Below are 16,572 nucleotides of genomic sequence, written 5' to 3'. Positions count from 1 at the left end.
TCTGCCATCTCATTAGACACCCTTGAGCTTCTAAACTAACCTAGATCTGGGATCCTGGAACTTTGATGTACTTATCCTATCAAAAGCATTTTTGTCTTGAGGCCGCCCCTTTTAGAATTTTTTAAGCCCAATTATTTCTCATGATCTCTGAAAAACGTATTTATATTTATCCGAGCCTCACTGTTTCTGCCTCATTTAAATCATGCACTATTCCCCTGCTGAAATACAATATGTCCTCATTTGCCAGAGGCAAACCCTACAGAAATCAAGGAAAAGGCTCACAAAGCAAGGTTGTTTGAATGTAGTTTCCCTGTGCGGGTACCTGGGAACATGTGTTTACTTTACTGAAATTAACCTGTTTGTTTAAACGTGTGTTTTGTGCAGTTTTGAAAACGTATAAAGGTGCCTATTTTGCAGTGTTAATTGGCTTGTTGCTTCCTGATTACCTGAAAGCATTTGTGTGTCTTATGCAGTATATAGCATACTCGTAGCCTACAGTATATAAATGAAATATATATATAATATATAATATTAATCTATAAAATAAATAAATAATATATATAAATATATAAAAACATGATGCTAGTATAGTAAACAAACCATTGATCGAGGGCCCACAGTTAGACATGTACACATGATTATTGTCTCCTGAGGATTCAGATCAAAAGATGCGTCTCTTCAAACAGTTTACCGAGTCTGAGCTCTGGAAGCCGTGACTATCCAAACATAGTGCGGCTGGTGTTGTATGAAATAATGAGGATGTACAAATTATTTTACATAATTGTTGTTTAATTGCAGAAGCCGAGGGCGATAAGGCTGCAGCAGCCCCTGCTGGTAAGTGCCTTCATAGCATCTATTCTGAGCCCATAAACTGTGCCCCAGAAATCCAATTTATTTCTGTGTTACGCATACAGTAATCAGCTATTATACATTTAAGCTACAATAACCACTAAAAATGATTAATATTAAAATCTTCTTATTAAGAGCGGTTCATTTTGTAATACATTCTTCTCCTTCTTTTTTTCAGACACGACGGGTAAGATGACATTCAGTGTTTGTTTGTCTATATGTTCTATGGATTTAACTCTATAGAATCTAGATCTGTATCTCAATCATCATCACTTTCATCATCATCCTCATCCACAAAACAATGTGTGTTTCCCCTGAAACAGAGAACCCGTTAGAGGAGGAGGGTAAGACTTGCAAATGAAAGAAACACAGAATCAGTGAACTTCTGTGGTTATGGGACTGAGTGTGGGGAAGATATGCATGTGGCCACACACACACACACACACACACACACACACACACACACACACACACACACACACACACACACACACACACACACACACACACACACACACACACACACACACACACACACACACACACACACACACACACACACACACACACACACACACACACACACACACACACACACACACACACACACACACACACACACACACACACACTGTAAGTGTATTTTGAGCACCAGCGATCAGAGATGCTAATTCAATTTGATGTTAGGATCCATTAAAAGGTGTTTAATTTATGGGTAAGAGTCACAATGTATGTATGTTAGCACTGTGTGTGTGTGTGTGTGTGTGTGTGTGTGTGTGTGTGTGTGTGTGTGTGTGTGTGTGTGTGTGTGTGTATGTCTGTGCCAGGGCTCTGGCCAATGCAATTTTCTCACAGTCAAGTGCTGTTTTAATAATACACTATACGCATTGAAGGGAAAGAGCAAAACAAAAAGACAGAAATCGGGTGTAAGTATATTTAAAACATGACTTGATCTGCAACATCGGTAATGCATTTCTTTAAAAATCAACAGTCTCATCTAAACTTAGCTTTGTGTCTGTTTACACTTACATTAACACACACTTTACGTTTACAATATAATATATTATAAGACCACTATAAATAACAATAAACCGATTATCTAATCATTACATTGTTGAAAGCATTGAATTCCGTTACATTTTACCTGCAGTCAATCCTGACTTTCAGAAGTAGTATAATACAAAATAAAACTGCCTCTAACTTGTGTGACCTCTGATTTGTTGATCCTTGGATTTGGTTGTGTGTTTGTCACTGCGGTTGTTTCATGATATGAGGATGTGTCTCCCATTCTGCTGTGGGTCACATGATCAGACTGATTTGTATGTATGAGCAAGAAGTCTGAGATAGATTCAGACTGGCAGATTGCTCGTCTCATTTCACTTCCCCGTGTGCCTGAAAATCCTGACCTTTCAAGTCCGATCCATAGTTGAGGGTAATGCATTCAGCTTAATGTGTGAAATAATTGTGTGTGGGTGTGGTAGCCCACAGCAAAGTAGCTGTGTGATATATGTGATATATTCACTGTATCTATAGATCAGGTAGAATCATGTTCCGTGCTGCAGGAGAGTGTATATGTATATGTTTATGGAGATTTCCTCTGCCAGTGGCATGTATTCAGTAATAACAAGTAATGAGTCCCCCGAGAGAGTCACACATAGTGTTATACATGTATATGTAGGGTCTATAGAGTTTCAGTTCACCTTGTTGGATAAAATGCCAATTCATGTTACAAAAGAGCTGCAATAGATTGGAAAGTAGTACACGTGTTTCTGTGAGTATTTCAGTTTGTATGTGCAGTTGCTATCATTGGAGATGAATTATTGCATACACTTTAAGTGGTTTGCTGAGAGTGATTTCATGTGTGTGTGCAATGACGAGTTAGAGCAGTGTGTTTTACTGAGACTGTGTTGCTAATTTTTGCCGTGGTAAAAGGGGAACACTGGCCAAACCGCTGTTATATCCCAAACAATCATTAGCTGTTACTGATATAAACACAGGGTTGGCAGTTCAATCTCCAGCCGCTCACGTTTACATGTTAAAGTGTCATTGGGCAAGACACTGAACCCTGCATTGCACCTGATATTCACATCAGCACTTGGCTCATGTTCGGTGTCAGTGTTAATAGATGAGTGCGAGTTATGAAGGGCTTTGGATAAAAGCGCTATATACATGCAGCCATTTTGCCTTTTGTATACCAGAGCATGACATTTAAGATGTTTCAAATGCGTGTGTGTGCGTGTGTGTGATTGTGTGTAAGTGTGTTCAGTTCCAGCCTGCCTGAAGATGTTGTAGTTGTCTCAATGAATATAGGCTCATACATTGTCTTTAATGGATCTTTGATGAACAGACGTTAGACATTGTATACATAATATCACATCACACACGCGCACGCACACACACACACACACACACACACACACACACACACACACACACACACACACACACACACACACACACACACACACACACACACACACACACACACACACACACACACACACACACACACACACACACACACACACACACACACACACACACACACACACACACACACACACACACACACACACACACACACACACACACACACACACGCACTTTATGTACCAACTGTTTCTTTCCATTCAGCGAACACTGAGCCTGGGGATGGTAGGGACAATAGACAAACACCATATTACCCAGCCTGCTTGTGCCTTCACTTTGTGTGCTTGTGTGTCATTGGACATGCCTATCTTTTAATGCGTTTGTTAGACTGACAGCCATCATTTCTGCTTAAGATGAAATGTTTTCACACAGCAGATGGATTCATTATTGCTTATGAACAGGATAGTTTATGGCAGAGATATGGCTGCAAACACTTCTGGACACTGAGTTTAATACCAATCGCAATGATATCTTTATTTATGTAACAAACAAAACTGACATCACAGCAAATAGATAAAGGGAAAGAAAATGATGAAAACAATGCAAAGCCACAACTTAAAAGCATTTGAAGTCACAGCACATTCATCACATTACCTGTCAGATAAAACAATAAAAATAAAATACAAATATACAACAGACAACAGAGAAGTTTATGACAGCAATACAAATAAAATGTTCAAGTGGTTATACTGCTTCAACAAAAGCATCCCAGAAATGTTTGAGGGTTTGAGATGAACTGATGTGGTCTGGTTTATAAAAAGTGATATATCCTGCCTGTACTTATGGGTATATATTCTGTGTGTGTGTTATTTGTGGATGTAATACAATACACTACGGCTGAATGATTTGACACTTCTGTTAACGACACTGGTGATAGGTGTACAGTATGTACAACATCCGATCGAAGGCGTTTGAGTCATGTGTTTTTGTCTGGTGGTGCTCTGATGATAAATGGAGGACATACTGAATAAGTAATAACTGTGAAATTACACTACTATGCATTACATGTATAGTAGGATATTTTATGCACGGAATGAATAGATATGTTTCTATTTTAGTCTAGTAATATCCAGTCTGAGATAGAATATTTGATCATCTCATATTCTACGGGCCCATACATTTCTAATCATTTCCTGGTAATTCTCTAGGATCGGATAATGCTGGTAATTCAGCATCAATTATAAGTATAATATAGAAAGTGTTCAATTGGTAAAACAACAACATACTTCCAAATCCACCCCAACCACTATTGTGTGCTTTGTAATAGTTTGCACCTGACTTGTTTTAAATTCCTACAGCTGCTAGGACTTTGTCACTTGAATAGAAACATATGTTATTCCTTCTTGAGTTGAAAGTCTTAACTCTAATTTCCCCCAAAATAATAGCAAATTACATCGTTTTATTTCTAGGAAAGTTTATAGGAAGGGTTAAGATAAAGTATCGATCCCGCAAAATGAAGCGCTACTGAATACTTTTAATGCTTGTTGACACAAATTATCCTCACTAGGGGTTTTAGTCAGATGTAGGCTATTCTCCCAAAGTCCAGGTCAGTGTCTGGAGTTCCACGATGCAGCCCTCATTCCAAACACAGCAACTGTCCGATGTAACAGTGCAGTGTAAACATTATTAAGTGTCCCCTGGGTGACATTCGCGGATCAGCTTTACCCACTTAGCATTCAGACTGAAACCTTTTAAATCATCCTGACCATCTGAACTTGGATCTGTCCTCAGGGGCACTTTTGATTAAAAGATCAAATTAACCGAGCACAACCGAGCGAGAGAGCGAGAGAGAGAGAGAGAGAGAGAGAGAGAGAGAGAGAGAGAGAGAGAGAGAGAGAGAGAGAGAGAGAGAGAGAGAGAGAGAGAGCCAGAGAGAGAGAGAGGGAGAGATGAGAGAGAGAGAGAGAGAGAGAGAGAGAGAGAGAGAGAGAGAGAGAGAGAGAGAGAGAGAGAGAGAGAGAGAGAGAGCCAGGACCCTCCTCACTCTACTTGATTGTTTGTCCCATGTGCCTTTCTCCCTTTACCTGCTGCTTGTCCATAAACCCTCTTTAAACACTTACAGTATGTTTGACTCAAGACCTCAGAGAAACAATGTTTTATGCAGATTGTGTACAGTTAACATCCAAGAGCTTTTAAACTTGATCGCTGAAGACATAACTCATTAACAGTTGTGTGTTTTTATTTTGTAAAAGAAAAAAAACATGATTTGCTAATTAGAGCCAGAATAAGAAATATGTGTTTTTTTGGAGTGTGCGAGCACGTTGATCTAAAGTGTGAGTGCTCCTCACCTGAAGTCAAGATTATAATTGGACCAATTAACGCTTGTGTTTAACAGCACAGCACAGACACTGTACAGACTGACGCCTTCCCCGCTCTCTTCCTTTTTTTCCCTCCTCTGATGCAGAATTGCCTCCTGATGGTAAGAGAATACTTTAGAGTCTTTGTAAAGCGTATCAACTGACAAGCAAACACCTTACAGAGGTTACATCAATTTACTTGCACAAGAAACAAGGGAACGGATAAAAGAGAAGCGCATTTTTTATTGCCAAGATAACAGGGTACAGCCTCAGCTTATGTTCTGTCAGGGTGGCAGAAGATTGCGCAGAGTCAACCCTAATGTGATGTCTTCAGATGTGATCCGAGCAGTGTCTTTATTCCCTGGGGCCACTCTGCTCCAGGGGGCTGCTTGGTTGACTGTTATTTATCAGAGGGTCCCAAATGGTGCAGTGTAACAGCAAAGGCATTAACTGCTTAATAGTTTTGCCTCACGGAAAGACTGTTGCTCTATTTAAGTGCTAAAAAAAGATTACAAAAGGAAGATATCCTCCCTAAGCTCAGCGGTTGGCATTTACAGTAGTGGTTTGAGACATAAAATATACTTGATCATCCAACAGGCTGTAAGACACCAGATTCTTTTTAAAGACTGCTGATTTGGTTGTTTGCTTGATCGACATGTGTCCTGTTGTCATTATCAATCTGTTTGTTGCGTCTTAATCTGATTCCCAGATCATGATTTCCAGCTTTAATTGTTCCTCTGTTATTCTTCTATTCATCACCCATCACAGACAATGTACCAGGGGAGGATCCTCAGCTCTCCGAAGTGAGCGGCATTTTTGTGGAGAAGCCGCAGAGTGTCACGGCAACAAAAGGTCTGGCAAGATGGTCGGCCATAAAAACCCTGAATTACATCCCAAATGAAAGGAGTGCCAGAGCCCTGTTGGAAGGCAGGCAGCCACTAATCTGTCCATGTGTGTTGCAGGCAAGGATGTCATGTTTGTGGCCAGAGTTGACTCCTCCAACCTGTTGAGGAAGCCCACCATGAAATGGCTGAAGGGGAAGTGGCTGGACCTGGGCAGCAAGGCTGGAAAGCACGTGCAGTTCAAAGAGGTCTACGACAGGAACACCAAGGTATGTGTGTTAATATAACCTCTGTAAATCAATTGTTATGATACCGTTTGTGACTTTTAAAATGACTTCGTAGAGACATGCATTGGATCTAGATAATGAAGCTTACTGACTTTGGTTGTCCATACACATCTTATAAAGTATTGTGTTTTTTGAAGTTTTTATATAAAATGTATATCTAATGGATCTGGTTTTATCGACTGTTTTCCCTATCTCACAACCTCTGTTCAATTCAAACTATTTAGTTTAGTTTGTGTGTATGTTTGTGTGTGTGTGTGTGTGTGCGTGTTTTTATTTCCTATTTAATGTATTTACCACTTCTGTGAGACCGATACACATTTAGCAAAGATTCTGCCCAAAATGGACATACAACTAGCATTCAACATAACGCCCAAATAAACTGTAGATGGATAAGGAATACAAGATACCAATGTATGCAGATGACACAACACTTCAAATGATTTTGCACAGGGTTTGTTCGCTGATCTTCAAATCAGGGGTTCAGCAATTTGATTAATGAGCAAACCGGTATTAGTCGACCTGTGTTGTCTGAGCATGACACTGAGAGGATGCAATGCTTATCTGTTCGCGTGTGTATGGGTTTGTGTGCGCACGTGTGTTCCTTTAATTCTATGTGTTCCCCACAAATCATCCCCCTCTCTCACTGTCAGATCTACACTTACGAGATGAGCATCATCAAAGTAGTGGATGGAGACGCAGGTGGCTACCGCTGCGAGGTCACCTCCAAAGACAAGTGCGACATCTGCACATTCGAGGTCTCCGTGCAGGGTAAGCCTGGAGACAAGCAATCTCATTATTGTCATCTTCCATTCAGCATATCCACTTTTACTATGCTACAGGCTTTGTCAGCCCATATCTCAGTGAGTGCGGTACACACTAGGTCCTATCATTTAGTGGCCTAGCGAGGTCATCAGTCCATTATTCTTCTGCTGCTCCAACCTGCGGTGTAATGAATTAACCTAGCCTCTCACCAGTCTTTTTTCTTCCGTCTTCCTTCAGCTGTACAAGAGGAGCAGCAGGACAACATCTTGGAGTCGTTTAAACGATCGTGAGTCTCAGTGTCGGCAAGGGTCTTCTCAACATGTCGCCCGTCACACTGTCTCCCATATGCTGCACTGTAGAACGCTGCCTCTGGGCATCTGTCAGTCTCAACGAGTGTCTCTGCCTGTGTGTCTGTCTTTTCCTCAGTTGTAACCGACTTTGTACAAGTCAGTCTGTCTGCCTGTCTGTCACGTCTCAACGCGTCTGCTGCCTTGGTGTTTTGCTTCACCTAGAGTCCCTCATGGTTTACCATCTTAAGAATTTCTCTGTGACAGTCTCCGAAGGGACTTATTTTTTCCCTCAATATCTATTTCTGTCTTTGACTCTGTTGGTGCGAAGTGTATCTGAGTGTGTATCCTGTGGCTGTGCTTTTTTAACGAGTTATTTTTCTAAACGTCAGCTTTTCTCAGCCTGTGTACGGTATGCGTCTTGTGTGATCGGAAATCAGCCGACATCTTAGCACCTTGAGTCTCCTTATTTGTAAACTGTGTTTAAAAATAACATTTCCTTCCCTCGTTTGAGCGCGAGCAGAAAGGCACAGGTAAGATGAGAAACACAACAGGGGAAAAGACAGCATCATAATGTGGTTTAGACAGGATGTCAGTGTGCTTATTTGCAGAATGCTGATATGAAGGAGAGAGAGGGTGCTGGGGGGTGAAGTTGGTGTGATAAATGAAAAGTGAAAAGTTGCTTAAAATATGTTGCTGGAGAGATAATAGATGAGTCTGTTGAACACCTTGTTGTGTGGAGGTCGAGCACTCAACCTCTAAAAGGTAAGTATGGAGAATCCTGTCTCCTATGGGATCCTCATCTGTGTTTCTCTTAACATGTATTGCAGAAGCTAATACATGTGGGCTGATTATTTGATACTAGTATCTTGGACACTCACTCCTATTACTTTCTTATTACTTTTTCTTTTTTACGTGTGCTCGACTGAAATAGCCTAAGCTCTCCATCATATGCCCTAGGCCAGTGCTTCTCAAAGTGTGGTCCGCGGACCACTGGTGGTCCGTGAGCGCCCCCTAGTGGTCCGTGAGTATATTGGTAACATTTCACATTTGAAATAAACAAGTTTCCCGCACTCTCGCGGGAATATCTCTGCAATGGAGCGAGCTTAAGTTTCACTTTTAATTGCATGATATAGCCCAGCGTAACACCTTCGTCACACATGTTGCCACCTGTTTGTAGCATTTTCAGGCGATTTGTAATCTGTTCTAGAAAAACTATGTGTTTTTGGATATTTGTGGAGTGTTTTTTAATTGGTTAAGTGGTCCTTGGTATGAAAAAGTTTGAGAAACACTGCCCTAGGCCTATCAGGCAATGTTCTCTTCTTTATGTCGCTCTGCTGACTGATTGGCCACCTGAAAAGCCATCAAAAGAAAACTATAAACTAAATTATTCTGTGGAATACATACTGATCGCACCAAAACAGGGAGCTAATTATAGAAAATCCCCTGATCCCCATTTTTATGTAAACTCGAGTGCATTTTAACATACCACAGCAGCCATAGTCATTTATTTTTTACATCTTAACTTTAGTGAATATTCAGAAAATATTGTTTAAAAATGTAATGTGTGTTTCACTTCTTCCAACAGTAGGTGTTTAAGGGCACTATCTGATACAGCAATATAGAATCTCTTAAAAGTGTTCAAGTTGATATCTAGCAATTGCAGTTCACGGCGAACATCGATGTCATGCTCACTCGACCATCTGGTGTTCATGTGTGCCCTGAGAGAGAGAGCATTGTCACAGGAAATGTCCTGCTTACGAGATGGCAAGGACAACATGGATGGATGTTATCCTTGCATGAACCGTTCAGCCATAGGACAAACATCATCACTCGGGAATGGCTTTGAATTTATTGGCATTTATCTTGCTCTCTGAGGCATTCGATGAGCCTCAACAACGTCAGGAAAACTGTTCACAGTGGAAAACAACAAACAGTTGAGCCATAGACATGTATTGGCGTGTGCCACACACAGGTACTCGTCACCTTGTTGAGCACAAGAAGGTGACTGATGACTCGAGACCAAGTGAATTCTTCTCATCACTTGGAAATGTTCATGTGAGGCGTAATACAAGGTTTATGCAGTGAAACACAGCGATAGCTTTCCCCGCCGTAAAGTTCTCAACCCACGATTCTGCATGATGTTGAATCTCAGGAGCATACTTTCATTCATCAATAAATATAGATTTCCATATAACATCACTTTTTGCCTGTGCTTTCTGTACTAATGACAATTAAACCATGCTTCAGAACTTGCACCATCAAGTTATTAATTCTCTGTTGTGCTTTCTTTGATATGCAGTATGAGCAGTATGTATTTTGCTTTTAGCTAATCGATGTCTCTTGCTTACATGTGCTTGTCTATTGTGATTTCTGTCTGTCACTTGAATTTAGGGCATGATGATTGCTTATAGCCCTCATCAAACTCTATGTTCTCACTCATCCTATTTTTGCATCTATCTGAACACAGGATGAAAAAAGGGTAAGCTTTTACTACAGACACAAATTCATTAGAACTCCACTGTGTGCTGTTGGGTTGTCTTTGTTGTCTTTATAATTGTCTTGCAATTTCTTGTGTATTTATAGCTTTGTATAATGTGGAATAAAAGAGATGATCTATATTTCCTATTACTCTTTTTCGCTACCCGCTTTGGTACAGTTTTATAAACATACAAAGATAATTCCCATTAATTTATTTCCTTTAATTTCAGTGGAGATGCTGGTGAGGATGCTGGTGATCTAGACTTCAGTGCGCTGCTCAAGAAAAGGCAAGTTCATCTTTTAATTACCAACAGACAAACATCAAAGTTACATTTTGGTCTCTTAAATGCGTTTTTCTTGAATGTGGTTTTAATTCTCAGGGAGAAGAAACGCAAGGAGGTTGTTGTAGAAGAAGTGGATGTGTGGGATATCCTGAAGGAGGCCAAGCCCTGTGACTATGAGAAGATTGCCTTTGAGTACGGCATCACAGACCTGAGGGGCATGCTGTCGAGGCTGAAGAAAATGAAGAAGAAGGTGGAGCCCAAGAAGAGTGATGGTGAGGAGCGAGGAAAAAGAGAGCAGAGTTGCTACGACGCAAAATAAGACTGAGTGAGGTGGCAGACAGGAAGCAGGAGCTCTGTAATGCAGCAGGCTGTAAATGCAAGCCGTGTTTAAAGGCCTTGAGGGGGGAAGTTATATTGCAGGGAAAACAGGTTGAATGCGTGTTAGTTTATGCTTGCTGCTGGATTATTTGGCTGTTAAAGTTGTTGTTGAAATGACTCGTCATTTACCCTCAGCTTTCCTGAAGAAGCTGGATACAGCCTACTCAGTGGGAAAAGGCAAAAGGATCCATCTCACAGTGGAACTAACTGACCCCAACGCTCCAGTCAAGTGGCTCAAAAACGGACAGGAAATCAAACCATCAGCCAAGTGAGCAAATTGCTATATCACTATTTAGGTGGTATACTTTCTACTATATGCCGGTGTGAGTGTGACATTGTACTGACGCATCATGTTGAGAAAGTATACAAGTACCCACATGACCAGATAGGCCCTTGCAAAAAATGTTAATGGGTTTACCACTCAATGCCATTTTAGTCATTTGTGCTGTCGTAAAGAAAACTAGTTTAAGCATAGACCCTTGTCCCATTCTTTTCAAGTATTTGAAGTGTTTTTGATTAATTCTGATTAATTCTGATTAATTCGGAGTAATTCAGAGTTAATAAATTAGTCATGTGTAAAAGATTGTACTTTATAAAAGGTTAAACTCTTTTCAGTCACATCATTGCACATTTCATATTTACATTACATGTTACTTACATACTCAATACTGTGGACAATCCCCACAGGAGCAATTTGGGGTGAAGTGTCTGGCCCAGGGACACTAGTCCACTGCGCCCACCCCCCCCCCCCCCCCTATTTGCTTCATGTTAAGTTGTATTGTTAAATTAGCCTGTTCACTGTAGTGTATGGTTGTTAGCAAGGTAATGTTACATTGACAACTGTCCAAACACATATATATATATATAATATATATATGTAAGAGAGCAATTTAGAATAAATGGTTTGACCAGCATAATAGCTTCTAGATGATCAGGCTAAGTATCAGCTCAGGAAGCATATAGTACACCTTGTCATCGCTCATTGACTGGATACTAAATGATATGAGTCCCAATATGTTTTGATTTAAGAGTCTTTTGTCGCAAACTCTGCCTTTATGAAAAACAGTAGACATACATAGATAGTTTGGAGCCAGCTCAGCTCCCGTCAGTGTCCCTGGTTCTCCTCTTTGCTCTTTTCTCCTTCAAAGGCTTCTTTTGGTGTTTTATTGAAGAGGCTAGCTGTTGCGAGTGGTATTTTTTCAATGGCTCCACCATCTGCCATTTTGAGTCGCTCAGCGGCTTTCATTGAACGTAAGGATGTCCTCTTCCTGTTTTGATGAGGACAGTTAGTATGTGAGGGGTCTTTTGCCCTGAACGAAGCAGAGCGCCTTTCAGGATGTGCACTGTAACCATCAACAGCTAAGCAATTTAGATTTTTTTATTACAGAGTTAATCCATCGGGATTATCTCTATCTTTTTTCATGTCAGACAAACCAAGACATCCAGTTGGGTGTTGATAAGAATTTATGAGAACAATACTCAAAAAAAGGTAACGTATCTCTCATACATTTTAGAGATTCTCACACATTTTAGAGATTCTAAAATAATGCTATTTATTTATTTATCATAAACAATATGTTTGACTGCCTCACATCTGCAGCTCAGCCCTAAAGTAGGTTTTATTTATGTTCATATTAAACTTACTGTGAATGGTAGTTTATACCTTGACTCGTCCGATGATGTGAGCACTTCACTAGAGACCGTGGCAAGGACCCTATGGATGGCGTCACCTTGTTTGTAAAGCATCCCGTGTGTGTGTGTGTGTGTGTGTGTGTGTGTGTGTGTGTGTGTGTGTGTGTGTGTGTGTGTGTGTCAGTGTGTGTCAGTGTGTGGGAGAATAGACTTGTGCACTGAAGGTCTGTACAACAATGTGTGGATTCTGTGTCTCAAGCTGTGAGTCACTCTTGTTGTCTTCAGGCCTCTCTCCATCTGATCGTGGCCATATTTGCTCAAAGTATATATTCATTATTCTCCTTTTCTTTCTTGTCTCTCTCTTTCTTGTCCTCCTCGTATAATCTTCCCCCATCATCCCTGTGCGTCCAGGTATGTGTTTGAGAGTGTGGGCAACAAGCGGACACTCACTATCAACAAGTGCAACCTGTCAGATGACGCAGCGTACGAGTGCGTGGTCGGGGAGGAGAAGAGCTTCACGGAGGTTTTTATCAAAGGTACATGAGTCACTGTCTTTGGAGGAATCCTTCTTTACAGCAGAGCCTTTTTTCTGCTCGGTTTAGCAAATGCTGTCATTTGAGCACTGAGAGGCTTGACAGCTTTGTTCCCTTCTCCTGTCTGTGTTTGTCTTCTGTTTATTTCTAACGCTTGTATGCCACATAGTAGCATGCTGCGCTCTGTTGTCTGCTCACTCATTTTTAATGGGCACATGGCGAGTGAAATTCCCATGTTATGTTTATGCTCATGTATCACTGTTGTTGTGCTGTCCATATCAATGTGCTATCACTTCTATCAGTTTGACTGACGTGTGAGTCTTGCTGTTCAACTGAATAATTCATTTTCCATTATATTTGGATTTTATATACAGTATATGCTGAAATGTCTAAATATAAGTATTTCTTTTTATTATACACATTATTATTATTAGTAATACTAATTATAGGTATACCTTGATGGCTGTTTAATTACAATATTAATTTAACCTAATATTTGGTATTTTTAAGTTATCGTTTATACCAAAAGTGTTTATTTGTAATAATAACTGTTATTATATAAAAAAACATACACCATGATAATAAGGTTATATTATAGATTCAGATTTACTATGGTGTCTCTATCTCAATGTGTCCTTTCTGTGTGTGAGTATGAGAGGTTTTAATAGCTGTAATTGGGTCCTCTGCTTCTATATTAATCCCATACTTTACTTTATGTGCTCACCGCCGCCCATCCTGCTTTTACATTATCAGAGGCCGTACGAGAGGGTAAGCTTTAACACAGACACTGCGTCCATGCAGCTCCAGTGTGTGTGTCTGTGTGTGTGTGTGTGTGCTCAGATTGTTATGGACACAAACACTATCTTTAAAAATGTCATTCATGTTTCTGTTTGCAAACATCTACATCCTTACCGTTTGTTGTTGATATCTCTTGATATTGTTAAAGCCAGTGAGAAGTTTAGCAGATGACAACTAGTCAAAAGTACTTTGGCAGAGAATTTGGCTATGAAGCGAATGGCATCGAATGTAACACATCGAAAGCTCTAGTAGCAACAAGATGTTAGTTAATGTAAGCAGTATGGTTTTACACTAACTGTGTAGCGATTTTGTCACCTTAAGTAGAGCTTTGCTTTTGCTTAAGTAGTTCTTAAGTGGGTCTTTATTCTAACTCCTGAAGTGAGTTCAGACAAAGTGCAGAGAGTTTCCCCCTTACAATATTTGGACACATTTGTTAGAAGGACACTTGTGAAGCGTCCGGTGATGCCTCCCCTATGTATTCCTGGGGGGGAAAAAGTATTTCTCTACGTTTTTTACGCAGAGAAACCAAACCTAAACTGAAGACATCAGGCTCCTTTCATCAAACTTGTGTGAGGCCCGCAGAAACAAGGTGTCTGTGGAGCGGCTACAGTTCCCACAGTTCAGAGAGATTCTGGTCTCTCCAGCTGAGGTTGAAGAGAGTTGAGACGTCCAGAGGGGGACTGGATGCTGACGATGACAAATAGTTGAGGCTAGCAGAGCATCAAGCATCACACCATGTGGTTACACAATGTGACTCTCACCTCAGGAGACTTGAGGTATCTTCCACATCTACAACACAGATGTGTTAGATGGCATTGATAAGGATTTCAAGAGTATATTCTGCTAAAACAAGGGCATGCACTTTACCTCTGTGTTAGTCTTCTCTGCTTGTAGAGAACACTAACAATGCCACCAACCTCCCTTCCACAGAGAAAGCAAAAGTACAGAAATACAAGAATGAAAGCTACTTTCAAGGAATGTTTTGTTTAGAAATAATATCACGTAAAATGAAAGCTTTAGATACTAGATTTACAAAGTTGAAATCAATATCACAGAATGAAAACAAATGTTTCTTCTGATGAAATAATTAACCGACCAATGAACTTCTGATTGATCAGGCTATTCAATGAATTGCATTTCATTTATATCACACCAAACTCCTCAATAACACTTTAATATCTACTTTTTTAGTTTTTGATTACAGGTTCCTCAGAGTTTTCATTTCAGTAGAAGTATGTACAACCATAACACAACATGATTGATTCAACCCCTCTGATAGACAATACACAGTGATGTTGATGCCATTTATGTATATGTAACTGGTTTGTGCTTGATTTTTACTTTATAGGCCTGTCCTTTAGTTGAAATCAAGACTTTGCATGCACTTAGATTTAGCTGGGTTCCATCAATTACCATATGTGTTGTTTGTTCATGCCCTGTTGAAGAAATACACCGTACTCAAGTACGGATACATTGCAGCTCTATCCACCGCAGTTCTTTCATCCTTTGCTCTGGTCCTGTCTTTATTTACAGCTTGTTAATCATTCAGTCTCACTCTGTTGTTTTAACCTTTGACACAAAGCTTTGTTTGTCTTTAGAGCCCCCTATCACCATCACCAAGCTGCTGGATGACGTTCACACTATTGAGGGTGAGAAGGTGGAGTTTGAGGTGGAAGTGTCCGAGGAAGGGGCCAACGTCAAATGGTGAGCCGAATAACAATACATTAGGAAATGCATTATTCCTGACCCCTGTTCAGAAAAGCAGTTCAATAAATCTGCAAACCGCGATGATCGGGCCCTCGCACATTCATGCATGTCGAGGTATTTCCAGGATCCCTGTCAACGCAGCAGTAAACTGCCATGACCGATAGAGACAGGCCCCAAAGATAAACATTATGTTTTGTATTGAGGGTGACGCACTGACAATTATTTGTTGCAAATCTAGCACCATCTCCGGTTTAGGGTTGCCAGAAACTGACCATGATCAAAATCGATTATTCGGCAGCCCTGGCGAATAATAATCGATTATTCGACCGGCCCACGAGGAGGAACTCTTTTTACCTGCCGCTTTGTTCATCTGTAGTCGCACGTGAGAGGGGGGGTGGGGGAGGGGTCGGTGTGTAGTGTGCTGCAGCAGCAGTGCACTGCTAAAACAAACTGTTGGTGTGACCAATGACCATTTACAATTATTAATACTATTACTATTATTAGCATATATATATTTATATATATTTTGGTTGAAACTAAGCCATACAAAAAAAAATAAAAAAAAAAAAATATATATATATATATATAAATAAAATCGATTTTTAAAATAATATTCGATTATGGAGACTGTAGCGAATAATCGAATAATCGCTGGCATCCCTACTCCGGTTATGGGTGAACAAATGTCCTGCTTTGTGTCGGACTGCGCAGCATATTCATAATTTGGCCCGTGTCACTCTGTCAGACATCGTGCCTTAATAATAATAATATGGGACTAACTAACACCATTTTGGTGAGATTATGAGCATCCTTGCCAAAATTGCATAGGGGTGTTCAAAATCCTGCAGCCATAACACCAGCTCTAGCAGATTGAGAAGCCCCCCTTTAATTTTTCACCTGACAGGCCCAGAGTAAATGTGTTGGTTTCCTTAAACTAGAGGGAAATAACTAACACCAGTGTGATTTTGGTAAGATTATGACCATCATAGCCAAAGTAACAAGGGG

General features: G+C 40.3%; 1 protein-coding gene across 1 annotated transcript in view; it reads left to right on the top strand.

The window, feature by feature from the left end:
* Positions 1-5,680: 5,680 nt before the first annotated feature.
* Positions 5,681-16,572, top strand: part of mybpc2a (myosin binding protein Ca) — a 27,171-nt gene continuing 16,279 nt past the window's right edge. Inside the window, exons 1-10 of the mRNA XM_071204012.1 lie at positions 5,681-5,698; positions 6,345-6,428; positions 6,539-6,687; positions 7,356-7,473; positions 7,705-7,753; positions 10,466-10,522; positions 10,616-10,791; positions 11,033-11,165; positions 12,941-13,065; positions 15,459-15,564. Of these exons, the coding sequence (XP_071060113.1) occupies positions 6,550-6,687; positions 7,356-7,473; positions 7,705-7,753; positions 10,466-10,522; positions 10,616-10,791; positions 11,033-11,165; positions 12,941-13,065; positions 15,459-15,564 (902 nt within the window). The 5' untranslated portion in view covers positions 5,681-5,698; positions 6,345-6,428; positions 6,539-6,549. The remainder of the gene's footprint in view (positions 5,699-6,344; positions 6,429-6,538; positions 6,688-7,355; positions 7,474-7,704; positions 7,754-10,465; positions 10,523-10,615; positions 10,792-11,032; positions 11,166-12,940; positions 13,066-15,458; positions 15,565-16,572) is intronic.

The sequence above is a fragment of the Pseudochaenichthys georgianus genome, chromosome 8 (genome assembly GCF_902827115.2).
Source record: "Pseudochaenichthys georgianus chromosome 8, fPseGeo1.2, whole genome shotgun sequence".
Lineage (NCBI taxonomy): Eukaryota > Metazoa > Chordata > Actinopteri > Perciformes > Channichthyidae > Pseudochaenichthys > Pseudochaenichthys georgianus.
This window is presented reverse-complemented; position numbering and strand designations above follow the sequence as displayed.